Source organism: Crassostrea angulata, chromosome 1 (genome assembly GCF_025612915.1).
Source record: "Crassostrea angulata isolate pt1a10 chromosome 1, ASM2561291v2, whole genome shotgun sequence".
Taxonomy (NCBI): Eukaryota; Metazoa; Mollusca; class Bivalvia; order Ostreida; family Ostreidae; genus Magallana; species Magallana angulata.
In genome coordinates, this window is record NC_069111.1 from 12,294,965 (window position 1) to 12,322,170 (window position 27,206).

General features: G+C 33.7%; 3 protein-coding genes across 4 annotated transcripts; 2 read left to right on the forward strand and 1 right to left on the reverse strand.

Annotated features, from left to right (window-relative positions):
• Nucleotides 1–1,191: 1,191 nt before the first annotated feature.
• Nucleotides 1,192–11,679, forward strand: LOC128180006 (all trans-polyprenyl-diphosphate synthase PDSS1-like). Its single transcript, XM_052847742.1, has 10 exons — nucleotides 1,192–1,350; nucleotides 3,128–3,265; nucleotides 3,920–4,053; nucleotides 4,388–4,526; nucleotides 4,758–4,869; nucleotides 7,242–7,351; nucleotides 7,679–7,759; nucleotides 8,587–8,697; nucleotides 10,587–10,670; nucleotides 10,832–11,679. The coding sequence occupies exons 1-10, from the start codon at nucleotides 1,204–1,206 to the stop codon at nucleotides 10,970–10,972; spliced, it is 1,197 nt and encodes a 398-aa protein (XP_052703702.1). The 5' UTR covers nucleotides 1,192–1,203; the 3' UTR covers nucleotides 10,973–11,679.
• A 126-nt stretch (nucleotides 11,680–11,805) lies between these two features.
• LOC128180011 (serine hydrolase RBBP9-like) lies at nucleotides 11,806–17,373 on the reverse strand. 2 transcript variants are annotated; one of them, XM_052847765.1, is made up of 3 exons: nucleotides 16,770–17,373; nucleotides 12,395–12,681; nucleotides 11,806–12,126 (listed from the first exon to the last, which is right to left on the reverse strand). In XM_052847765.1, the coding sequence occupies exons 2-3, from the start codon at nucleotides 12,672–12,674 to the stop codon at nucleotides 11,867–11,869; spliced, it is 540 nt and encodes a 179-aa protein (XP_052703725.1). In that variant the 5' UTR covers nucleotides 12,675–12,681; nucleotides 16,770–17,373; the 3' UTR covers nucleotides 11,806–11,866. The 2 variants fall into 2 exon arrangements, with proteins under 2 accessions (XP_052703725.1, XP_052703714.1); XM_052847754.1 differs by lacking the exon at nucleotides 16,770–17,373 and adding an exon at nucleotides 16,380–16,540.
• LOC128179995 (enhancer of polycomb homolog 1-like) lies at nucleotides 16,668–24,221 on the forward strand. Its single transcript, XM_052847731.1, has 15 exons — nucleotides 16,668–16,837; nucleotides 17,835–17,991; nucleotides 18,648–18,793; nucleotides 18,915–19,010; nucleotides 19,121–19,228; nucleotides 19,324–19,391; nucleotides 19,530–19,610; nucleotides 19,705–19,813; nucleotides 20,045–20,197; nucleotides 20,305–20,391; nucleotides 20,508–20,656; nucleotides 20,814–20,933; nucleotides 21,282–21,796; nucleotides 21,945–22,179; nucleotides 22,322–24,221. Exons 1-15 carry the CDS (start codon nucleotides 16,685–16,687, stop codon nucleotides 22,401–22,403), a joined length of 2,259 nt encoding a protein of 752 aa, XP_052703691.1. The 5' UTR covers nucleotides 16,668–16,684; the 3' UTR covers nucleotides 22,404–24,221.
• Nucleotides 24,222–27,206: the final 2,985 nt, after the last annotated feature.

A 27,206-nucleotide genomic window follows, 5' to 3' on the forward strand; every position in this document is an offset into this window, starting at 1 on the left:
TTTTTGACTAAACTCTGCAGTGTTTACTAAATTGTTCATTAAAACAAAGGTTGTTTTTTTAATTTCAATATATAATCTTCATTACATCATGATGTAATTGACGATTCATTCAAACGATGAATGATGCGCCAGTGATGGGTCGAGTATCAGTTTAGTGAACATGCATTTGAAGACCGCCGGAATTTTATGTATACTCGTTTTAAGAACTTCAAATTCATGATTTTTGGGTGTCTTCAAATTATCAAGACTGTTGTTTTTAACAAATAAAAAACGACAATTGTGTTCCAAAGTACAAAGGATGATATTAACCTATCCACTTCTCCAAAGAAAATTATACATTGTAAGTATATACTGCATCAAAGATTTTGAAACAAATCCGGCAATATACTCCCATCCCTTTCTACTCAGTGAGTTTTATGATTTTCATATATGTCAATTTGCATTAAATAGGCATTACTATAGACTACATGAAACCTTTGTTTTAACAAAGGTGTGAAATGTACTTGCATCTGCAACTGATGGGAACGAACACAATAACAACAGGTGACTAGCGGAAGAATTTTAGAAAATTGCCCGTAAATTTTCAATGAATGTTCTTTATTATATTCATTTACTCTTTGAAAGCTGTAAAATATTTGATAAAATTTTGCACACATGTAGTAATGCATTCTTTTGACAAAACGCCGCATTTACCTAACACCCCCATTTCCTATTTGAAATAAAAGCGGTCTAAAAAGGAGATGATCAGCGGTTCTTTTGAATTGGATAGAATATAATTTTAATAGCCTTATTTAGTCAATTAAAGTATTTCATTCATTAAACAATAACTCATTTTATCGAAGTCTATGTAGCTAGGTCAGTCTGGTCACTAGAATATGTGTTGAATCCACTGTGTGCAGTCAGGGACGTATACACTGACTATACTATATACTATATATAGTATATACGACCCTGGTGCAGTTTGGTTTTTTTTTTTTTGTTGTTGTTGTTTTCTTTCATTTTTGTATTTACAAAGGCAAATCATAATAAATTTAAGGTTTTAAATCTATGGAAACGAATTTTAGGAGGGCGAACGGCGTCAATGGCGAACGCGTTTAAGGGCGAAAAAAAAAAAACACGTAACCCCCCCCCCCCCCCCCTTTTCAAAAAAAAAAAAAAAAATTCGGTCGAGATCGATGTTCAGAATATCCTAAATCCTTGAGCATGGCAGCCGTTTCGAGCAGACTAAAGTTAAGTAATCGCGATATTTTTATATTAAAACAATGTTTCAAGAAGCATTTATCGATGTCAACTACCTCTAGTGGAAATACACCAACGATCCTTTCAGGCAAAGGGCCTACACCATGTCGGGTATGTGATAATTCGTTATGCGTCTCTAATATCCAACCGGTAAAATTCGACCTTCACACTGTTTGTCATAAATACATGAAATGAAAAAAAAATAAAAATTGCAGATATATAAACACTAATATGAAATGGTTTGGTGAAAAAATTATGTAAATTTTTGTTTCAAACTCGTTTAATGAAAGTGTCGTTCCGGTTTCTGTTCGAATTTTCTCGATTACACAACCTTACAGCTGATAGCGGATATAATACGTAACGTTAAGCAAGACCAGTACAATCACTAAGCTTGTATTACCTACATAACTTGATTTCCCGTATGAAGTTGATTTATTTAGCTGTCTTTATGCAATTTCGCTTTCTATGTAAAACATGGTAGTCCTTAAATGCAACCAAGACCAAAAATAGTTAAAACATTGCAACACATGCATTTCTATTTTTTTGAGTAACCGTATGACACTTTGTATGCAATGAGGCATGAATAAGTGTGATTACTTCACATTGTGCTAAATTATTACCAATCAATATTTTTTATTATAATGTTAACCAGAACTGTTTTTCTTTGGGGGGGGGGGGGGTTCATATAAGAAGTAGCTGTTTGGCCACATTAAACAATTATACAGAGTCTTAAAACTTATAGAACTTTAATAGATCTCAATTAGGCTGAAGGAGCAACATTTTCAAAAGTGCGTTTTTCATGATTTTTTCATGAATTGTTAATTTTTTCGATAAATTCAAAGTCGAAAATTATTGCTACACCTAAGTTTTGCTCTGAGATGTAAGAAAAATACATGTGGTAGAGTTTGGTACATGTATATGGCATCCCAACTAGCTCTGACTAGTGGGTTAACCCTTTAGCTTGATCAGTAGAGTGCTGGACTGGCATGCCAGAGGACCCGGGTCCAAACCCTATCCAAGGCAAAGAAGTGTCTCTGTTACATATATAATTGAGTTGCTATAATCTGTTCCAAGATATTTATAAAGCACATTTTCTTAAATTTTTCAATATTTCTAAATACCTCAGGGTTCAAACAATGTTTGAAGTCTTCAGGGATTTTTGCATTGCAAGCAAATTGAAAGTACCTGGATGATAACGTTGAATAAATGGGCAAGGTAGTCCAAATGACTTCTGACTAGAGAAATGTCGACATTTGCCATATATAGATATCTGCAAGAAATCTTCTTCTTTTTTTCCTGTGAATTTTTTTGGAGTGAAAATGTGTCAATGAAGATATTATGGATAATTTCCCATTTCATCAATTTCAATTGCACTTCTTTCACAGGTATTTGTAATTTTATTAAAAATTGCCCAAATGTGCTGCATAAATATCAAGGGACAGACTTTAAAATATACCGTACCTACTTCAGGTATACATTATAAAACAATGTAGGTAATTCAAGCTAAATTGCTAAATTTAGTGATTGTACCAGACCTGGTAACATCAAAGATTTTAGCAATTTAAATAAAAATATAGATAGAGAATTAAAATATATAGAAAATACTTTTATTATAATGTACTCCTACTTCTATTCAGTCTATTGCATTCAGTATACAGATGTATTTTAACATTTTTGTAAACAGTGTAAAATTGCATAATATGTACTGGCTATATAAGGACTAATTCTCACAAAGTACATTTTTTACATGTACGTAACATAACAATATCAATACATAAAATTATGTGATGGCGAGAATTGACACATGGAGAGAATTAGTCTTAGAAGTTATATAATGTGAAAATGTTACATATCAATTGAAATGAGTACAATGTATATTGTTTTGTAGGTTTCTCCTTGCAAATTCAGAATATTGCAGCAAAGAGAGCTTACCTCCCAAACTCTACACACAGATACCAAAAAAGATGTTAACCCATTCCAGCTCGCCAAGCCCGAGTTAGATCATATATGTAGTAGTATTAATCAGGTAACATGGTTATTTTACCTTCTTGAGACCTTGTTCCTGTGGCTAATAGAAAATTCTCTTTTTTTATATATACATACATGTTTCGGTATACAACATTTCATTCTTTATGTTTTGAGACTAAGTTGAGACTAAGTTTCATAGTATTCAAATTGATATACAAAATTTTCATTCTTTTTGTTTTGAGAATAAGTTGCATAGTATTCAAATTGACAATATACTTCAACATTCTCTTTTCATATTCAACTTTTTTTTTCCTAACTTGGAGCAGTTTACGCTATAAAAACTGTGAAGCGTTGTATAAAAAACTGTGTAAACTGCTCATATAACATAGGTAGAAAATAAATTGATTCCTTATAATTAAATTTTCTACATCTAAAAGTAGAAAATATGGCCCATTATTTAAAGTACTTATTTAAGTAATGATGTTATTTTGTATAGAATTTAAGTATTATATCAAGCAGATTAATATGTTGTGCATGTTTATCGTATTGTGATGTATGCAAATAATGTTATATGATATAAATGAATTTGTAAAGCCAATCAATTAAGGCGTTAAAACCAGAGCTAAATTATTGGATAATAACATTAACTACTTGTATTTTATTGACTTGAGGCATATTGTATTCTGTTATGATGTAAACCTTTTTTTGACAGACATTAAACACTCAGATGACAGAGCTTAGAGAAATGGCACAGTATTATTTTGATGGACAAGGCAAAACATTTCGTCCCTTAATAGTACTGCTAATGGCTAAAGCCCTCAATGCACATGGAAAAAATACAGACATGTAAGTTGCTGCTTGTGTAATGTGAGTTCACAGCAAAGGTAATTTAAGTTAGAATTCAGGCATACCAGTATACATTGGAATCTTTTTAGATTGTGACTGAGGAAGCACTGATGTCCACTGTTTGTTTTTATAGGGCATTACAAAGTGAAAATTTCATGATGTTCCTTTATTATTTTAAACAGTGATATTAGGTTTTGTCTTCATGAAAATTGCATGTAAATGGTCGGCACACATTAATTGTTTTTGCCGTGATTTATTTGCCAATTTTTAAATACTGTACCATACATATGTTTTTTTTTATTCTAACAATCATATACATATACTTTGATTGCAGAATATCCCAGTCTCAAAAACAAGTTGCAATGATATCTGAAATGATCCACACTGCCAGTCTAGTACATGATGATGTGATAGACAACTCCTCCACGAGGCGAGGAAAGCCCACTGTAGACAGCAGATGGGGCCAAAGAAAGGTTAAAACACTGGTCATTAGATGCAAGAATTTTAAGGAGGTTTTTGAAATGTGAAGTTTGAAGTAAATAATTGTTTGAATAGGAACTCTGACTCAAATCATTGTATCAGATGATATTGAAGGTGCGTTGAGGAAAAATTTATCAACTGTTACCAGCACAATATTCGTACCGTTAAGAATGATGTTGTGGTAACGTTGCAATCAAGTTTGATTTTTTATTTTTAATTCACAGGCCATTCTGGTGGGGGATTATATTTTATCTGTGTCTTCCAAGCTTCTGGCTCAGCTTAGAAATGAGGAGGTTGTCAAAATATTGTCTCAAGTGATTGAGGATTTAGTCAGGGGTAAGCAGGTTTTAGATTCTGACATCACAGTGAACAAATATTAGAGGAATATAACAAGATAGTATATATCTCTCTCATTGTTGGCCATTTAGGCATACTGTAGATTCCTAATTAAATGCGAGGAATTAGCAGTCGCATATAATCGTTAGAAGGTATTTCGCAGATTTTGAAATCTCACTTTTATTTTTTGGACACAGGTAAATTAAATGATCTTAAGATTAAAATTTGGCATTCATGATTTCATATTCTCATGGTATGATGCAAAACAGTGCAATCGCAGAATTAAGTACTTGAGTAAAATAGGAATCTACAATAGGTTCATAGAAATTGACGTTATTTGTCCTATACGTTTTGTGCCCACCGTGGTAGCTACCAATACTTACTGTATCACAGGTATTTTCTTTGGTTGTTTATTTTCTGCAGTATTTTGGAATATGAAAATCCCAAAGAAATTAAAATCACAAAATATTCTCAAATTATACACTAAATGATTGATCGGCTGTACTTTAAAATGTGGTCAATATGGTACTCAATATCTATAGTCGGTAATTACATGTGATTACCTTAACTCATAATATATATCATTTCAGTTCAATGTCGTTTAGGTGAACAGTTCATTAAATTCTTATTCACATTTACTATATATGAATCATAGTCAAGTATAATTATAAATCTCTAAAATATAAACATTCAAAAAGTAACAAAATTATCAGATGTGATTTATTTTTCAGGTAACATGTATCAATCTGCATGTGCAGATAATGTTTTTCAAATGCATTAATGAAATTCATTTGCAAATTTCATTCAGAGCCAGAGCAACAACAGTCTTAGATGATAATAGCATAATTAAAAGAATATTTATAGATAAACAATCACTCAAGAAAGGTTTTGTTCAAGTATCTTCAATACAGATCGGTTAATCTAAATCGTACCATATGTCTACATTATTCAAACATAAACACGTTATTATACCCCCCGCAAACAAAGTTTGGGGGGGGTATATAGGAATCACCTTGTCCGTCCGTCCATCTGTCTGTCTGTCCGTCTGTCTGTGCAATCGTGTCCGGTCCATATCTTTCTTATGGAGAAACACTGGAAGTTCTTACTTCACACAAAGATTGCTTATGACCTAAGGGTGTGTCATGACCTTGACCCAAGGTCATTCAGGCAAGGTCAAGGTCACTGGCAGAAAAAGTGCAAAATTCGTGTCCGGTCCATATCTTTCTTATGGAGAAACATAGGAAATTCTTACTTCACACAAAGATTGCTTATGACCTAAGGGTGTGTCATGACCTTCACTCAAGGTCATTTGGGCAAGGTCAAGGTCACTGGCAGAAAAAATGCAAAATTCGTGTCCGGTCCATATCTTTCTTATGGGGAAACATTGGAAGTTCTTACTTCACACAAAGATTGCTTATGATTAAAGGGTGTGTCATGACCTTGACCCAAGGTCAATTGAGAAAGTTCAAGGTCATTGTTTCAAAAAAGCTAAATTCTCTCTGTGAGATGTCTTGTATTAATGGTAATATTAGAAGCTAAAAATTAACAGTTTTCAAAAATAAAGCAGTTGTTGTTTATAGAAAATGGACAGTGAAATAGATTCATCCAATATTTTCTATAATAGCTAAAATACACGTGTTATGATTTTTTTCTTAGCGGGGGGTATCAATTGTGAGCTTGCTCACAGTACCTCTAGTTTAAATAGGGTTTACAAGTTTAAAAAAAAGATTTAATTTAATCATCATTTGTATATTCAATTCAGTTGATTATATTGAATTGAATTTGTATATTATTCGTGCACAATTTTAAGCTACAAAACATGAGACAAATACGTGCTCCATTGGAAATTGCAAGATAAATATTGACCACGCAACAACTACTGTAGCTAGGAGTCAACATGTGGCAGGTTACGTATCTAATTATCTGGTTTTTTTTGTGGTCAAATATAACTGCAGAAAATTGGAAATACCTTTTAGGGTCTGAACCACAAGTTTTGAGCCGCAGAAAATACCCGTGATACAGAATTAAAAAGCGTATATTTCACCTCAGATCTGCATAAATTCAACTTATTTTGATGTATAAAATTGAGAGTCACATCGCACTCAAAGTCCAGAGTCTTGTTGAAATAGCTCTTTAATCCTTGCAACTCTCTTTGCTTGCACAGAATTGTGCAACAAATAACTATTTCATTTTTCACTTTCATTTAAAAAATGATTAAAAAGTAGTAAACATTACATTTTAAAAAATTAAAAGAAATACTCCTCGTGAGTTGCAATAATTTTCAAATGTAAACATTTGTACATGTATGTTTACAATATTTCTTGATACAAAAACAAATGTACATCCTCATTAATTTAACGGTACTTTTATAGGAGAGTTTATGCAATTAGGATCAAAAGAGGAACCAAATGACAGATTTAACCATTATCTCAAAAAGACATTCAAGAAAACAGCCAGCCTTATGGCCAACAGTTGTAAAGCTGTGAGTATCACATCCTGGAATTGAATAAAATATGGTGTTTAAATGTTTTTGACAATATAAAACAATGTACATGTAAGTGGATGTTCTATATTGTAAATTGTTTAAGGCATTTATGGCATATCTTTGGGCTAAATTTTTGATATGTGCAGATGCTAGTGATGCATCATATTTAACTCTCCATCAACATAAACCTATTTTGCAAGAGTAATTTGGCAATCATTTAGCAATCATTTTACTGTATGTACACCTTTAAAATTTTAAAGATATCAAGAAAGAGTGACTAAGTGTGGAATGACCTATTACTTAGTGCACAGTTTTGTGTTGAAGGTTGCCGTGCTTAGTAACTGCAGTGACGATTTAACTGAAAGAGCTTTTGAATATGGACGGAATATTGGAATGGCATTCCAGGTAATTGAACTCTTAATGCAATCAGTACATGTAATACATGTAACTGGTGATAATTTCTTACTTATCAAATATTTACAGATAAAATAGATAAAGGTCGATAAGAATTGAAAAAAGTCTGATTTGGGTTTCTTTGTGGAAAAACTACAATCGAAAACTCTTTATTTCTCTATCTTCTACCATGTTTAACACACTGACGTTACTTTACTTGCAAAGTTTCATGAACAACTATAGTCCAGGTATTTATAGGACATGACATTTTTTTAGCACTTAAAAGCAAATTGTAAACAGTAGTCTTTTTGCATAAATTGTAATATTTGGGAAGTTAAAGTCAGTTGTATATTATGTGCAAAAAGCAAAATTCTACCATTTAGACATTATTTAATTAATCATTTCAGTAGCAGGCATCTCAAAATCTCCAAAACATTTTCATATCTTTTACTGAGAACTTCAAAACATGATATAGATTAAGATTTCATGCAAAAAGCGTTAGAAAATAAATCCAAGATATGCATATTATTTCTATGTTTAGAATTTTCTACCCTATCAATTTAAAACTGTTGCAAGAATATAATTTCCTTTCAGTTTTTCCCTGTTTTCGTTCATTGTACAGTATTAAATTTCATAGATGGTGTAAAAATATTTTCTGTAAGAGTGAAAATATACTGTATTTTAATAGGGTGCATTAAATACTCCGCAATGAAAACCCAAGTTGGCCTTCTTAATACATAAATAAGAATATATCAAATTTTGAATTTTGCCTTACATATATAAACCATGATTTGATTCTGTATGTGAATTATCTTAACTCACCGATTATTGTTTTGAAGCTAATAGATGATCTACTAGACTTTACATCACACGAGAGTGTAATGGGTAAACCAACAGCTGCCGACCTCAAACTAGGACTCGCCACTGCCCCTGTACTGTACGCCACTCAGGTAAGACTTGCCATTGTACTGTACGCGCTCAGGTAAGACTCGCAACTACCATTGTACTGAACGCCACTCAGGTAAGACTCGCTACCACACCTGTACGTTATGCTTCTCGGGTAAGACTAGCACAGCTCTGAAGTAGAAGCCACTCCTTAGCAGTAGGAGTAAAATGTCCTTGAGATGACAACAAACAGCATTCTAAATTTACCCGAAGATATGATCAACATAATATTTTACTTTTTAGATAACAACCACTCATATAATTTATCATAGTTACAGTTGTAATTATCTTATTAAAAGTGTGCTCTGATCTGAAATACAGGGTCCAGTTATCTTAGCTCAATTGCTCTTGTAAAAGGTTTCACCCCATTTTGAATGTGATTTCAGAGAAAAAACTGGTTTTTCTTTTGCTCCTTTTGAATTTGCCCACTGGCAATGAGTGCAAATGAACGGGTAGGGAAAATTTCCCTATGGCTTTTCTATACCTTTTTTTGTTTTTGAAAGCTTGCAATTAAGTCTTCAGATATCAAGAGTATGAGAGTTCAAAGTTATTTAGGTATACAGAGGGTTCCGCTTAATCTGACAGTCAATTTGTCAGAGAAAAATTATCAGATTAACCGATTATTATATTAACCAATTTAGCGTTTTTGTGCTCTTTAATTTTGGTAAAGAATAAAATACAACTTGTTTCAATACATAATTTATCAACAAAAAGATATAATCTGTTTGTCAATAGTTTGAAATGAAATAATTTACCTTGCATTAGCAATGAAATAGCATTTTAGCCATTATTTTGTTTGTAAATGCTCAAAAGAAAATGTTTCCCTTCATCACTGTTCATTACGATGGTTTCAATGTGGCGGCCATTTTGACAGGAAGTAGTAAGAGGAAATGGCTATTTGTCTGAACATTCCCTCTTTTCACCTGGACAATTTATTTTAATTCTTTTTCTGGTATATAGAATGCTCTTGAATAATTAATTATGCATGATAACAAATTATTTGAATTTTATTCATTAAGTTTTCTACCCCGATGTAAAATTGAGAGTAATCAGAATTTCCTCGATGTCACATGTTCCCAAGCACTTTTGATTCAGAAATTACATGTTTAAATAATTCTTAATGGTGCAAGCCTAGCATGAAATTAACACAGGCAATTGGTACATGAAAAAACAATAAAATGTGTACACAGGTAAGGTCAGTCCTGTGTGCGGTCATCCGGAACAACTATCGATGTCGGTAGCTTTCATCTTACGAAGAAGTGAGCCACTCGTGTGTGTTGAAGTGAAACTAATGCCCTGTAAAGAGTTACTGTGTACACAAAGGGGGTGTCAACTAATTAAACAAAGGAATATAAAGGTGTTAGAGGGTGGGCTGAACTATCGATGTCGGTATCTTTCATCTATCGACCAGCTGACCATCTGTGTGCGTTGAGCTGTGACTAATCCCCTGAAGCACCGTTATTTGCAAGTTTTAGGCACGTGCCAAGCTGTTTACACAGTGAGAGGTTATACACGAAGTGGACATGGTGGAAGAGGTGTGAAAACGTGAACTGATATTTGATCGGCCGACAGAAATCGTATCAGATTAACCGAAAATGACATTTTTTTCAATCAGATTATCAGTAGAAATTACAAAGGCTTATATAGCAAATGGATCGGTGTTTTGATTTTATATCAGATTAACCGAATTATCACATTAACCGCGATCAGATTAAGTGGAACCCTCTGTAATGTCATGGTCATAATAGAACAGTGAAAGTGACTCACTAGCTGGCCTGGTAGGGCGCAAGGTCAACAAGTTATATCTGATTCATCAAAGCCATGCATTCAAGTGTGCGAATGACCATTTAGTTTAGGAAACCTTTTCTTTAACACTGATATTCTCTTTTAACAGGAACACAAAGAACTGAATGCCCTTATCATGAGACGGTTTTGTCATGAAGGTGATGTTGAATTAGCGAGGTCATTAGTTGCCAAGGTAACATACCTTTACCACTATTCTGACAAAATATCATAAAGATCATAAAGATTTTGGCATTCTGATGCAAAACTGAAATGCTGTTAAATGATAAGGACTTATAAGATCGATTTTTTAGCCTATCAGTATGGTAGCCTTTTCATTGATATTTTTTCTTTTAGAGTGATGGAGTGTATCAAACTCGACTGCTAGCTGAGGCTCACAGTGCTGCTGCCATAGGACTACTGAAAGAATTCAAACCATCTAAAGCCAGGGATGCATTAGAACATGTGGCTACCATGGTGCTCAGCAGGAACAAATAACACACAGGAACTTAGGCACTTATACAATTGAATTTATACTGTTAATGATTATACAATATTTAAATTTTTATATTTTTTTTTCAAGGTATTGCTTGCAATATCTTGGTATATATGTGTATGTTCCCCCTTTTTTAAAAACAAAATTAAATGATTTTGATTAGAATTTGTGTTTCTTTTTATGTGTTAAATGGTAAATGAAAGTGAGTAGAAATTTATGGCTTTTAATTAGTCAGCCTCTCTGAATAAGCTGAATAAGTCTCATTCATAAATAAGGTCTGAAATGTTGACATCAAACAAAGAGCTTTCAGTCTATTAAAATATATTTTAGACCATTATTTTTTAAAGGTTCATGTATTTCATTCTTCAGTATGGCTTTATCAAGAATTTTTTGAGAAGTATGTTTAAATATGTAGATAAAAAGTTCTTCAAAAATACAAAAAGAGGAGTCTGATATTATTCTTTTCTGAACTAAAGCTCATTTAGTGTGAACTTTTTTTCCTTTTAAAGTGCAATTTTTGACTGATGTTTATCACTAGTACTTTAAACAAAGTAGGAAAATTAAATCGTGCAGTGATCAAATGGGAGATGATAAATAAAATTAAAGTGGGTGCAATACAATTGGATGAAAATTCAAGGTAATTAGAAATTATTACTTCTTGGGAAAGGCTGATGAGATTATGCTGGTTAACTACATGTATCAGGGGAACAGTTGCTCAGGTGAGTGATGTGTCCCATGGGCCTCTTGTTTTAATTGTAACAAAGAATTTTATACTTTTTAATGTACATAGTCATACACAGGTTTAAAAAAAAAAACAAGTTAATAGAATCCTGGAAAAGTTAATATTTTTTATCAAAGAAGAAAAAATATCGAAGCATTTGAGAGGACATAAATTGCTATTGTATTTTTTCCTTGACAACCTCCATCAGTTGTGGAAATGAACTATTCATGAAGTGGCCTTTGTCGGAGAACTTGCGGAGGTCAGAGCTCAGACCGTTCGCCACGGCTTGCTGCTCCTCCCACGGGATAAAGGGGTCGTCCGTGGACCCAAACTGCACCACGAAGTCTGTGTTGGCTTTGATGGACGTCCAGTCCCAGGGCCTGCTGTAATATCCACTTGCTCTCTCGTTGTCATCCCCCAAGTCAGTGACACATGCTGAAAATAGTTAACATTCACATTAATTTTTGCATTTCCTGAAGAATGAATGAAAAATGCAGGTGGGCAACATGTTAATATATATGCTTGGTTTTCATGTGGCTTTCCATTTCGGGATTTGATATTCTTCGTATGAATTTCAGGTATAAAGTATACAGACGTAAATACACCCCCCCCCCCCCCTCCAACCACCATCCCCACCACCACCAAAAAAAATGAAATATGAAAAACAGGCGAATAGTTTTTTGCAAAATACAAATTATAAGACCTGATACTAGGATGATGCCCTTGACCTTGTACTTCTCGGCAAACCTCATGGCGGCCTCTGCCCCTGAACTATGACCTATGATGACGGTGTTCTCGTCACACTCCATTTGTTCACGCATGAATGGGATCCATATGGACTCTTTGGCGGTGATGGGGTCCGGCATGTTACGTAAACCACACGACACGTTCTCCATCTTGTTGATTTGCTTGTGAGCCCAGCCGTACCAGTTCGCGTGAAAAACGTCCCCCGCCCCATTACCGGGAATAATGGCCACCTTCATCTTTACTCTGTTCAAAAATTGCAGAGGTTTTAGAAACTTGGCATGTTCAGAGACATATATAACAGTATATAGTAGTAAGTATAAACGTCGATCCCTGGCATGTTCAAACCCATGATTTTTTCCAGTAGGTAGGCCCTCTTCTACCACCACCCCCCCCCCCCCTTTTTTTTTTTTTTTTTTACAAAAAACGAATTCGGAAATTTTCGTCCAGCAAACAAAAATAACAATACAAAGGGAAAATGTAATAGTATATTTTTTTATCGACGTTCCAACTGTTAAGGGAGTAGTCGGTGAAGGCTTTCCTCTGCAGGTTACCATGAAAATTACAAACTACTCTATTACTTGCACATCATCTTCCTCAACGCACCCTTTCAATGTTGTAGTTGCTTCGATCGATTTATATCAAATTACATTTTTCAATGTCTTTGTCTGTGATAGCACTACAAATCGATTTTGTAATGTATAGTCCAATGCATTTCGTCAATGACTATTTTTTATTTTTAATCGTACACCTGCTGAAAATTATATAGATCTAAGTAATAAGGAATCATCCTTTGGATATTATCGGGCGTGATCAAATCTATCATAAAGCACTTCGGGTTTTATCATCCCCGACCATATTTGATCACCTCAAACTACTCAAAAAATGGTTCCTTATTCCTTAAATAAATACTTTTATTTCCGATCGCAAATCGCTAAACAATTTATGAAGTTCGTCAACAAAAATTTGCACGAAGAGCTTATAAATGAAATTTTTGAGATAGTTATGTAATTTTCGTGACTATCGTAAATCAGATCCAAATATTAGTATTGTAAAATATCATAAAATTGATTTACACAGGAAAACGTTCTTCATAAGAAATGACGTAACAGTGCCTTATGCTTGTGGCAATTGATGCGAAATATTATAACAACGCAAAATCTTATAAACCCCTATTCCTACCTTTTGGCGTTAATGCATTTTGCGTTAATTGATATGGACTTCACATGTAATAACATAGAAGCGTGGACTCATTATAGCTTAATTTGTAAATATAATCACCCATAATAGCTAATGTTGACCACAGATACAAAGAAATTATCAACAATATGAGTCACTCTTGGTTTTTATAAAATGTAATAACAACGCAAAATGTAGTTAACCCATTATATTACATTTTGCGTTGATATCGACACAAAAGGTAATCACGCAAATGTAATAACACAGAAACGTGGACTCAATATAGCTCAACTTATAAATATAATGACCCATAATGCAAATGTTGACCACAGATATGCGTAGTAGAAATTAAAATATTGACAATAAAAGTCACTTTTGTAATAATGGGAGTTGATCACATTTTGCGTTGTTATTACATTTCGCGTTGCTACAATGCTTTTTAAAGTAAATCCACCCTCCTGTGACGTCATACATTTTACATAAACCGTGAATCAATTACAATTCTTGCAAATAGATTTGTAATTTCTAAGTGATTATAGGTGCACATAAAAAACTCAAATCATTGTTTACTTGGAGATATTTAAAGTAAATCCACCCTCCTGTGACGTCATACATTTTACATAAACCATGAATCAATTACAATTCTTGCAAATAGATTTGTAATTTCTAAGTTATTATAGGTGCACATAAAAAACTCAAATCATTGTTTACTTGGAGATATTTAATAAGCGTTTTTCATCCTTATATTCGACATAATTCAATAATGACAAAGGGAAATAACTCTTTTCTATTTTTCTCTAAGTGATATATCTAAATGCTATAATTTTTCTAATGTAAACAATTTTTTCTCTTTTTTTTTTAAATTAATTTTAGTTTTCTGGCATAGTAAGCAATTAAATTTAAATAGATAAACAAGTATTCATCCACTTTTATTTAATTTTTAAACAAGAAAAAGTGTGATATTTAGATGATAATTTCAGCCTTTGGTTTTTATTACCGTACAACTTAAATAGTATGGATACATATATATTTTATTTATTTTTTGATGAAATTCAAGTCCAATAAGTTAAACAAAGTTAAGTTTTTTAATATTGAACCCATAATTTTATAGGTACTGAGTTGCCTTAAAATATTTTAGAAAAAAAAGAACAAATTCAATTTTTGATGTTAAGAGTACCAGTGCTCTAGGTCTGTTAGTTTTCTTACTCCTAGCTTCATGTTGTGAACAATTGCGTGACAAATTGTAATATCATATTGCTCCGATTCTTTATAGGGGTCTTAAACCCGTTAGATCGATCAATCGATTTTCCAAAGAAATAAAAAAAGCGCCATGATTATACGGACTATCGGTATACTTTGTGGTTATGGAGACTGAAGCTCCATTTCAAAATGATGAAATACATAAAAATAGGTGCCGGGCAATTCTTTAAATATTGTTCCTGGACCATTTTTGCAACTAAACTAATAAGTACACTGCGTGCACAATTAATAATTTTGAAACAATACGATTCCAATTATGAAAACAATTTTCCATCTGTCCATATCTGCCAAATATTATATGAACTATGATTTCTAAATTTAATAGCGTTTTCATTAAACAATCGATGGTTGTTTAAAAAAAAACCATCGATTGCTGCAAAGCGACAGACAAAATACATCGAATGTTGGATGAAAAGATACATATGCATTATAAATACTATATATGTAATGACTGATTCATCTTTTACTAAGGACCATGCAGTATATATGAATAATAATTATATTTGCCCCACCTTTTTTGTATAGCCCCTCTCTCAACCATGAACCTCGGTTTATTTTCTCTTTTAAAACAAATTATAATATTAATATATGGTTTTATCGTCGATTTTCTTCTTCCTGACTTGATTTTGACTGCCGCCTCACTTCAGTAACAAAAATGCAATGGTATTCGTATAAATTGGGTGTGGTTGGGGCTAAAAAGGGCATAAATACAGTAGCAATTAATAATATAGATAATCAAAGATGATCCTAAAAGTTATGGGATCCGAACACTCACGGCACTCCCTCCCTTTCCCATGTAACTTTTTAATTGCATGACCACCTATATCACTTGCACTTGTCCCGGCGACACACGGGGGGGGGGGGGGGGCGTGATCAGGCGTTACCCCCTCAGTCTGATATCAGCATGTATATAGCGACCACCCAAAGGCACTATTTATAAGCTAGTCCTTTATCGCTAATAGACATCCTGAGTAAATTTCAAACAATCCAATGAAATATTGATTGATAATTTGTCAATATAAACATTTATACCTAAATGAAATTATACTTGAGCTTGAATTTCATTTTATGATAATTCCCTGTACTAAAAATATGTGTGGTTTTATATGTACGTTTATAAATGCATGTTGAATGCATTCAGTTATAAACGGTAAGTAATCATACTGTATATATATAAGAATATATCAGTATATATACAATGGTCAACTCGGGTAAATCGTTATTGTGTAGAATATAATATTATAAAAGTATCGTATAGCGTACTGGAGTGGTCTACGTTCATGTAATGTACATATATTATTATTGATTTAGCCTCGAACCACGTGGTTCCCTTTAACATTTCCAACAGATTTCTATGGAATGAAGAGTTGTGTGTGGGATGATCCATTACATTAAAATTATCCGTTTAAAGTTATAACTACGGCCCAAAATTTGAATACACACGTACAAAGATGGCCATTCAAAAATAAAAGAATTTCTAGAAGATATACGAAAAGTAGGCTTACACGTGGTTTTGTTTTTCAATAGGAACCAATATGCGCGCGCATTCACAACAAGGGACCATGGGATTGCTACTGACGGCCCGAAATGGCGGCCATGATGGATTTTCCAAAATTCTCGAAAAGTGTTTCTTCAATTGGGACTTATTGAGACTCATTTGAGATAATGGTTTTTGTAATAAGGTTTGAATCGATGCATTTTGTGATTTAAAATTGTAAAGTACGCTTCAAAGCGAAGTATAATCTTAAATTGCCTTCAAAATAAGAAGGCTCTACGTGGATTGCTCATTAGCATATTTGAGGTCAGCACGATGAGCAAGGTATCTTTTCGAGCTCGGGCGCTGGACGCCACGAGGCCAATGCAGATTTTCAAAGCAGATGAGGTGCCTGACCTACCAGATTTTGCAACTATCAACCGATCCGTTCCACAGATGCCCACAGGAATGGAAAAAGAGGAGGAAACGGTATGCTTCCTTTTGCGCAGTTTGGCGGTCAACGGGCCGCCATCTTGGATTTTTGTGTATTCATTTTATAGGAACTGAAATAGCTCATTTTCACTTCTTATATGATTAAATAATGCATTGAAACTCCTAATCCTGGTCTTTTGGTGTTTGTTTTTTATTGTTACATACATTGATTTATGTAAAAGGACGAGATAAAGAAAATTTATTTATAGGAACCACGTGATTGGTTTCTCTTCCTCATTGAAAGTGAAAGTTGATGCAAATATTTTGCATCAGATCGTCTTCTCTCAAGTCACTAAAACATCTTTATACTTCACTTTCTACTGAACATAATGCTGAATTTGACATTCACTTGAGGGAAAAAAAATCCTATCCTAAAGAAAAATATGTTCATTGCAATTAAGAACAGGAATAAAGGGCTTAGTTGAAAATAACCTATGATTTTGCAATTAATGCCTAAAAACTTACATTAAACACGAATGATTGTGAATTCTATCTTAGAATTTTTTTTAATGATCTTAAGCGTGTTCTTAATTGTACTAAAAATAAAATATACCTGAATCACTTTTCTGTATTATCATCAATTAATTCTCTGAAATGATTTGGCAATGTACTATAAAAAAAAAATGCAGAAAATCAATCAATTTCATTGTTCAGTTGAATCTTTATTTATGGAAGACAATTTGAATAGACAATATGATGAAAACAAAGAGAAGGAATCTTGTCCAGAAAAATTTAAAATATACCCTGGGGTCATTTTATTTTGTTGGAAACAAGTTTTTAGATTGCCAGTTTTTTAATGATGTTATTTCATTATTTCACTTGTGTGCACCCTTCAAAAAGACTTTTGGAATTTCTTGGGAGTACTAATACCTGTTTGAGAATTACCCACAAAATTGTCACTGAATTCTAATGATTGTATAGTGTTTAAGTTGGAAAATTTAACACCAGCTTATTGTTATGCTTGAATGATGAGCACTGACCATTTCTTCTACAGGAGCACCATCTACAACGAGCTCTGTCAGCACAGCAGGTCTATGGTACTTCAGAGGCTCTTGTCATTCCAATTCCTGAAGTGGATGATATCTCAGAACATTATAATGAAATGTACAAGAGTGATTTTAAGACCACAAAGCAATTTATACATATACAAGGTAATTAATGCCAGTGGATTTGGAAGGTATTTGTTTATTTTATGCACTGTTGATTTAGTGTATTAATAGAAAGCTTCCAATTAATAAATTCTTCTTTGAGACACTGTGCAATCATAATAGGTACTCGAATAGATTATATCATTTGTAAGTTTATTTGTATAACATTCTACACCATGAGTAAATTCCTTTAGAACACAAACAAGTTTAATTAAGAATTTTTTGAAAAGGTAGCTGTGATATTTTTCTTAGGAATAATTCCATTTTACCCAATTAAATCGAAGTATTAAATGAGTCAGGTCATCTTTAAAGATAAAAAAATAATTATTTTAAAAGCCAACCCAGTCCAAGAAAATTATAGGAATTTATATTTATGAAATACATTAAGTTGTACTAATTAAACACACATTGATATTAACTTTGTCACACTAAAACAGCAAAAAGAAGTAAATTATTAAGAAAATCGATTTATATTTAAAGTTGGTATTTTGGTATATTTACATAAAGATGATAAAGAAAACATTATTTAAGAGAGAATTTAGCTCTTGACTTCCCCCCCCCCCCCAAAAAAAATGGCAATTTCCTGCACAATTCATATTATATAAGATGATTAGTATTGATTACACCTGCTCTGAGAAATGCATATTTTTTCTCTTCAGCCTATGGAATGGATCAGGAGATACCAGATTATGACATGGACAGTGAGGATGAATCTTGGGTCAATGAACAAAAGAAGAAGATGGAAATCAATCCCCTCAAGTTTGAGGAGATGATGGACCGTTTAGAGAAAGGCAGTGGACAACAGGTGCTTGTCAAACCTTCCTTATTAGCTTAATGCATACATTTTGGATACCGATCTACATGATGTAAGATAGTATAGAAAGAAGGTTGTAATCTAAATAAGTTGTGACGTGAATAATTTTCAGGTTGTGACATTACAAGAGGCAAAGTTACTGTTGAAAGAAGATGATGATCTCATAATTGCTGTTTATGATTATTGGCTGAATAAACGGTTACGACTGGTAAGGTTTCATAGAATGGTGGATTGCTAAAAGAATGGCATCTTACAGAAATATTTGTCATTGATAAGAAATTGCATATTGTAAGTTTATTATTACCTGTTCTCTATTAGGAACACCCCCTCATCTTGCAAGTTAAAACAGAGAAAAGAGATGGCTCAACAACAAATAATCCCTATGTGGCATTTAGGAGGCGAACAGAAAAAATGCAAACAAGAAAGGCAAGTTCACTGAAATAAAGATCTGTTCCCTTTCTTATTTCTTGTTATTGTGCAAATAAGTGAACCTCAACATTTACTTTGATATTTGTTTACAGAATCGGAAGAATGATGAAACATCATACGAGAAAATGTTGAAACTTAGAAGAGATCTAAACAGAGCTGTGTAAGTTTTATATTTAGACTTTAAAAGTCTATAGCAGTAAATACAAACACATTTATTAATGATAGATGACAATTGCGTTTTCCTTTGATAGTAAACATTTGTCAGAATTAATTATATATTTTTGAATTTCTATTGCAGAACTATTCTAGAAATGATTAAAAGAAGGGAAAAGGCAAAGAAAGAAATGTTACAACTCACAATAGAGATTATGGAGAAAAGGTAATGAAAAAAAAACATCACTCAGATCATGTATATACAAATTCTAACAAGAAGAGTCTTTGAATTTAAATTTTGAATTATTCCATATCTGTAGGTTTCAAGGTGAAGATTTTGAGGGTAAAATGCTCCAGGAAGCTGAGTCCATCCGCCACAAGTTGCCATTGTTTGTTCCTCCTAGCTATAGCTGGGGTGCTGGCACAGCGGTAAGAATTGTAGTTGTGTCATGTGTAATCACTTTATCCTGCTACAATTCTTGTCTGCAGACTCTCCTTTATGTTGAGGAGTAGTCCACTGGTTAAGTATGGTAAGACCTGCAACTAGTGCTCCCTGAAATTACCATCATTTCTTCATTGAATTCATCTTTTAAAAGATGGTGACAGTGATAATTAGGTAAAGTTGTTCAGGCTTCAAATTTGGGATCCGTCTCATTGTAGGAGGAGGGTGTGAGGAAGAAGAGGGAATACAGGAAGCGTAAGCACAAACCTGTGATTCAGCCCACTGTCCCCTCTGTACAGGCCAGTCATTATCATGATATTGATGTCATACATCCAGAACCATACAGCTCCGATGAAGATGGCTACTCACCGGTAAGGCTAGTTCAATAATCATGTTGCTGTATTCCCAAAATGAATTGCACAGCTTTTGGGTTATACAAATGTGATAAAAAAATTTAAAATTTGTACAATATTTTCAGGGAACTTCACCATCTGATCACGAAGATGAAAATGATCCTGATGGACCGTTTGCTTTCAGAAGGAGAAGAAATTGCAATTACTTTGCAGTATGTACACTTTTTTGGATCAAGCATACCATTACTTTTTACACATTGCAAAAAACATACAGGGAGTAAACCAGTGATTTTAGTACAAATATTTATGTTTTGTTTTGAATTTGCAGCCAATTTTGAATCGCCTTGGGAATTGGCCCTGGCACAGTCCTGAAGATGGAGGATTGGGAAAGAAAAAATTCCGTTACAACCTCTGTTCTTTGTCACAACCACCCCGATGTATTGGCTACGCAAGGCGTAGAATGGGTCGAGGTGGAAGGTGGGTATTTTCTTGTCACCATTCCTAAATATCTCTTATTTTATTAGAAAGGTTTTAAAAGCTTTATCATTTATGCTTAAAGATTGACAATATGTTAAATGTAAAACTTAATGAAGAAATTAACAATACAGTAATATTTATGTGGTCTGTTTTATAGGGTGCTTCTGGATAGAGCAGTAACGCCTTGGGATGAAACCCTACACCAGATCGACATGTCTTCGGGCTCATTTTCAGGAGTTGTTGGAGATTATGTGACATATATCAGAGACAAAAAAATGTAAGTCAATCCACCGCAATGCAAAATTCAGTGCTTATACATGTAACTGTTTATGATGAATTTCACTTGAGTAGATTACAGCATCATATAATGATTTGTATAAAAAAAAAAATCATGTGTATGCACCTTTGAAATGCTGAAATGTGCTATGCCATCATGAGTTGGGGCATGTCTGGCAAAAAGATGAGCAGGATTGGTCACGAGCTTGATTTAAATCTATGATTGGAGGGGGAGGTGTTGAGTACTTATAATCAGGACTAAGTTAATGCTTCTACATATGCTTCGAAAGTATAGATTGTATAATTGATTTCTAAAAAGAAAATAAGTAAATTTTTGTTTTGTTAACAGTCCACATTTTCGTCCACATTCTCCTACACTAGAAGAATCTTCATCTCATGAAAAACCCTCTCACACTGCTCAGGAAGATATCACAGAGTTCAACATGGAGAGCTTTCAATCTCACCAAGAACAGCTCCTGCAGATGACGCGAGCGCAGCAAGAGCAGTTACTTAAACAAGACACCTCAGATCTCAACAATTCGTGCAATGGTTTAGAACATTCCTTCTCCTCACAACCGACTTCCAGGTTCACATTAGATTCCGATAGTGCCAAATTTGCGGTGTCTGCAGTTATGAACACATCTCAGATTCAGAATCAGAACGCGAGAACAGGTGCTATATCATCTCAAACACCAGCAGCCCCAGAGACTCCTCGTACACCACAGACAGTTGTTCTGACCAACACAGTTCCAGCAGCTCCCACCACGTCTGCTAACGTCTCCTTGTTATCCCCAACTACAGTGCTACCCCCTATCTCCAGTGTCATCAGTAACGGACCAGTGGACCACAAAGACTTAGTTTCTAGTAAGATTAATCATGCATTTTCTATTTTCTAACTCAAAAAAAGACGAGAGAGAGAGAGAGAGAGAGAGAGAGAACATATACTGTAGAGAGCAAAGTATGACATTAGTTGTTGTTATTAATTTGGATGTGTTTTATGCTTGAATTCCAGGTAAAACCACAGGGCTTTCAACCTCTCCAGCAGCAACAGTTTTTCAGTTAAACTTTCCACTCAACAATAATAATGCATCTCACAATTCTCATCTTCCATCATCATCAACTTTGTCATCTAGTCTTTCCAACGCCTTAACAACATCAATCCCAAACAAGTCTGTCTCTACTGTTGGAACCAACCTGCTCAAGTTTACACCAGGCTACAAAAACTCCATATCGGATTCAATTCCTGCGTAAGTATAAAATCTTTTTCCAGTCTACTGCTTGTTTAGGCTACAAGACTTGGCTAAACATGTACATATAAATCTAAGTAGGGACATTGCTCGTAGTATTTTGTTTGGTGGTAAGGATTTCAGGATTGATTTGTATTTACAGACAGAACCATGAAGATGTTGCAAGGCTTAACAACATCCACAACATAAAACGAGAAAAGGTTGTAGCGATGGATGTGACATGAGTAGTGTTGTGCGTGAGGTGATGGTACACATTCAATGGCAAGCTGTGTTCTGTATACAGAACAAGTAACTACCCAGAAGGACGTGATGGGACAAAACTACACAAGTCTATCAGCCAAGCAGCAGCATATCATCAGAGGTTGTTACACCAGAACCATGACACCTTCATTGTTATATCCAGCATAAACATTTTGAGATCACAAACTGTTCCTATACATTGAGCTCAGTGTTAAGTTTTGACATTGTAATGCTATATCAAGTCAGGATTGACATTTCTTCTGTTGTAAAATTGTAATTATAATATAATGGGGATCTTTTTAACCCCCATCCCCCCTTTCTACCCATTCTACCCAGTCCCTAAGTCACAGTTTCTTTATCAGAAGGTTCTAATTTGTAATCAACGGGCATGTAATTTTATACATAACTGTTGGTCTTGAATGTAGGGGCCTGAAAGTATAGAAATTAAGACCATTCTTTGTCTCTCCATTGTAGTCATTACAACTTTATAGTTTTCAATGATATAACTCGCTTTGTGAAAGCTTTTCCACATTGTGGTATGTTTGTAACCCACATGGGCATTCTTTTTTAATTGCTTCTTATCTTGCTAACCCTAATTGTTTTTAGATAGACATTTTTTTTTGTTGCACAAAATTATCCATGGGATGTTTCATTGTCAATTCACCTATTTCATTGTAGTGATAAGTATTGAAATATTAATGGGAACATGTTCATTATAACCATCCAATGAAAAAAGCTGATTAACACTACCTCGCATTTGTATGGTGTATAGAAGAATAGTAGGAAGATGTTTTGTTTGTAATGTTTGTGAAGTCATCATTTTGTTTATCATCCGTCCAGACACTTAAATTTCATCTTTGAAGAAATTCAGAATCAAAAGATACATTGTCAGAGTGCAATTTCAGTTGTGAACAAGGTATTTTGATTTATGATTGCTATTTAGGGCACTGCCAAGTTTGTCTTTATCAACATTTTTAAATAATACTTTTTTGTGCAATACATTAAATGATTGTACTTGTCTTCATATTTAGAAGTGTGGGTATTTCTTGAAATGTTGGTTTTCTTCAGAGTCCTTTGAGTTCCATTGATTTGTAACAAATTTTCATGTCAATTTCACAACCTACCTTAATGCATGTGGATTCCAGAGAAAGTTACATAAATTTTATTTCAGAAAGCTAAATTTTTACTTAACGATTTCATATTTTCTGTAGAGAAAATTATTGATAGTTAAATGATGCATATAAAATGTTTATATTTAATGTGCAAAGAAAAGTGGTAGACATTTGACAAAATACTGATAATGGCACTCATCTGCTCTCCAATTAATGCATTACATTCAATTAATGTGGTCTAGCTGAAGATTTTTACATTTATGCATGAATATGTGCTTGTTACAAGGTATATACGAATATTGTATTGAATTTTATAAAATATTTTATAGTGCTTGATGTTGACGATACGAGTAATGTATAGTTGGAGAAACCGGCTGATATCTTGTGATGAGAAAACCTGGTCATTTTCTGTGTTAAACTAGAGAAAGATTTAAATAGAGATCTTTATTTATTAGAAAAGAAATTTTAGAAATTTGAACTCAATCTGAAATCATGTTATGTATGATCTGTTTTTGTACTGTGGCGGTATTGTCGGCATGGATGAATGAGTGCTGTGCTTAAATGTTGGCCTAATGATGGCTATGAAATATGAAAAATTGATATACACAATGTGTTCAAAACTGTGATAGCATGTGGTGTAGGAACACCACGTTAAAATATTGAATTAGGAAATAAATCAGATTTCCTGTGTTTGTTGTTCTTCTGTGTTCTTTAGCTCACCTTCAATTGCTTGTTGTTTACATTTTGAATGCGTTGATCAGTGCTCTATTTTAACCAAACCTGCCACAGCATTAAGAGGGCTTGATGGTTGTGGCCATTTTTAGACTATATTAATATCCGAGATGATGAACTCTGTATTTATGAAGTTTAAAGGGAAATATGGAAATAAAAAGAAAAAACTAAATTACTCAAATTGATAGTTAATGGGCAAAAAATAATACAAAATGTTGACAGATCTGATTGATAATCATACACCACACAACAAGTTTTGCAGACCAATTGTACATATATCAGAACTTAACCGCTAATGAACAGATAACTCCCAAGTTTCCAAGATTGGAAGTTGATGTTTTGCGGATCAATTGTACATATATCAGAGATCTGCAAATTATTTTGGATTTCAATTTTTGATAATTTATGAGGGAAAAAATGCTATCTGTTGAACTTTGTTACTATTTTGCAGAATATTGCTTATAGCTATAGGGTACTCCAGTTCTCTGGATAGGGAGTGTTTATCAATTTGGGGCTGGCATTATTAGGCCTACTGTTTACACAAAAGAAAACCAAGTTTGCTGTCACATAGGACGGCTGTTCACTTGTTTTTACCAGAGCCCCTCTCTACGGGAGCCCTTTTGTGATCAGTCTGTCTGTCCGTCCAATATTTCTTGTCCAGAGCAGAGAGAGAGGGGGGGGGGGGGGGGGGGGTTGGCATAGTATATACCTTCAATTTCAATCCTAATTTCCTTATTTTCATATTAATTTTTTACTTCCTCCATAAAAAGGTGGGGGGGGGGCAACTCCATGATAATTCAATTTTTTATATGTAAATTTTAAAAAAATTTGTTGATGCGAGAAAAAGTGGGGGGGGGGGGGGGGGGGCATGATGAAGACCCGATGCTACGTGCCTGCATCGTCACCCACATAGTACCTTTGGGTAAAAGGTGTGCAGTAACCTTCAACCGTGTTTCTTGGTCAAAGCTGAAAGTCATAGAAGAATTATATGAAAAATCCTTGTTCAGCGCATATCTTCTCTCCAATTTGGCTCAAACATCACTCGCAGAGTGCCAGTGGTCAGAATGGGTGCAGTTACCTGGAATGAAGGTCATAGAATTTTATGAAAAATCCTTGTCCGGGGCATAATTTTTCTCCCTTTTGTCCAATCTGGCTCATACTTCACTCGCATAGTGCCTACGATCAAAGGGTGGGCAGTGAACTTGAATGATGTTTGTAGGTCAAGGTCGTATTGGATCGCGCAAAATTCTTTTTTTTAGAGCATATATAATCTCTCCACTTGACCCCTACTTCACATTAACAGAGCTTTTTGGTTAATGGCGTGCAGTGACTTCATAATTTGAACCTAGTCAATGTGACGGTTATAGTGGATCTCTATGTAATCGGTTTTAGACCGTAGATTATTTCCCATTTGCTTAATCTTGCTCATGTTGACAAAAATGCCCGTATTTAAGGAGGTTGAATTAAAAAAGTTTCATACCAGCTGAAAAAGAAGATGGGTGGATAAGGCGTGTAAAATGCCCATACACGGTCGGACAAGCTACTGACAAATTAAAATATCAATAAATCAGATATTTTTTTAAAAACATCATTTAAAACAATTATATTATATTTAACATTTCAGTGATTTTGTTCAATACTTGGAATATGTTAAAGCTGCTTGGTCCGATTTTATATCAAATTTAATGCACGCTTTTAAACGATGGCTATGCTTAGTATATGTATAATAATAGACATTGCAGTAATTTTACCCGTCAATGATGCCAAATTTCAATGAAGAAAAATACGTACAAAATTTGCTAACAAAACAAACAACATTAAAAACCGCGTTATTTCGTCTCATGTTAAATTTCACCCCTGACGACGAGACGGGTATGGTTGTATTACGAATTTGACATCGCTTTAAATAACGGTCAAAATGATCAGACAAATTACAAATAAACATGTGTACGTTTTGTTCGCTAATATTTCCAAAGTCTGCTTTCTTTACAATCGATGCATAGCATGCGGGTTGAATAACCCCAATCATTCGGGGGACGAAACCAAGCGGTTTCCTTTTCTAAACATTTTGGTTTGTTTTTTTTGGTTTGCCCAAAGAGAAGTTATTTTTATTTACTTTGAATATTTCTAACTTTAAGAGGAGACTGATTCTGCTGGTGTAAATAGGAGAAAGTCCATAACTTTCTAAGATAAATGATTTGTATGAAAAAAATGTTGATACTGTAATTACAAAAAAATCGGACCAACCAGCTTTAACTGAAACAAGCGTATACGTATCAAAACCTGCAAATACTGTCATTTTTTTAGAACCTCAAGGCATTTTCACATTGTAAATAGATCAAAAGCACATCACATGGTCTTTACATATAAAAAATATAAATTAAAGTTCACAATTAAAGCCTTACTGAATTTTTTTTTTGATCTACCTGTATCACTCTTGAGCTCAATAAAATTGCTGACTTAACACAGGCAATAGAGTGGGTCTGTGCTCCATATTTTTCTCATAGTCTAAATAATGTCTATTGGAAAACAATGAGATTTTAATCACCAAAAACGCGGAGAGATGACCCACTATACATTAAAAATATCATTTTGTATTCCAACAAATGAATGTTTTGAAAAATAATACAAGTCCGTAAATTCGTGGTCAAAGTCACACATAATATTTAAACAGCTTACTTTGTTGTGTTTGAAATGGCTCAGTTTTTAGAGTACCTTACATTGGCTAACCTTATATATTAAGGGTTTTTATGTTATGGATTCGATACCACCAAAATTTCACGCATTATTTTTTTTCTTTTGTTAAATTTATTAAAAACATAATATAGTTAAAAATTGTGCTTATGCAAACTTGTATTATAATTTAATTGGGAAAGAATAAATTCAAAATTGTATTTCATTTCTAAACCGAATGGGCATTTGCGCCATCTTATTCCCCCATCT

Excerpts from the sequence above, each read along its gene's own strand:
- LOC128180006 (XM_052847742.1), top strand. The coding sequence starts at position 1,204 with ATGGCAGCCGTTTCGAGCAGACTAAAGTTAAGTAATCGCGATATTTTT. Across the intron at positions 4,054-4,387 it reads CATGGAAAAAATACAGACAT|AATATCCCAGTCTCAAAAAC; the intron begins GTAAGTTGCTGC and ends CTTTGATTGCAG. Across the intron at positions 7,352-7,678 it reads TGGCCAACAGTTGTAAAGCT|GTTGCCGTGCTTAGTAACTG; the intron begins GTGAGTATCACA and ends TTTGTGTTGAAG.
- LOC128180011 (XM_052847754.1), bottom strand. The coding sequence starts at position 16,531 with ATGAGTCTCAATAAGTCCCAATTGAAGAAACACTTTTCGAGAATTTTG. Across the intron at positions 12,682-16,379 it reads ATTGAAAAACAAAACCACGT|AGTAAAGATGAAGGTGGCCA; the intron begins GTAAGCCTACTT and ends ATTTTTGAACAG. Across the intron at positions 12,127-12,394 it reads GGGCATCATCCTAGTATCAG|CATGTGTCACTGACTTGGGG; the intron begins GTCTTATAATTT and ends AACTATTTTCAG.
- LOC128179995 (XM_052847731.1), top strand. The coding sequence starts at position 16,685 with ATGAGCAAGGTATCTTTTCGAGCTCGGGCGCTGGACGCCACGAGGCCA. Across the intron at positions 18,794-18,914 it reads AGAAAGGCAGTGGACAACAG|GTTGTGACATTACAAGAGGC; the intron begins GTGCTTGTCAAA and ends AATAATTTTCAG. Across the intron at positions 21,797-21,944 it reads CCACAAAGACTTAGTTTCTA|GTAAAACCACAGGGCTTTCA; the intron begins GTAAGATTAATC and ends CTTGAATTCCAG.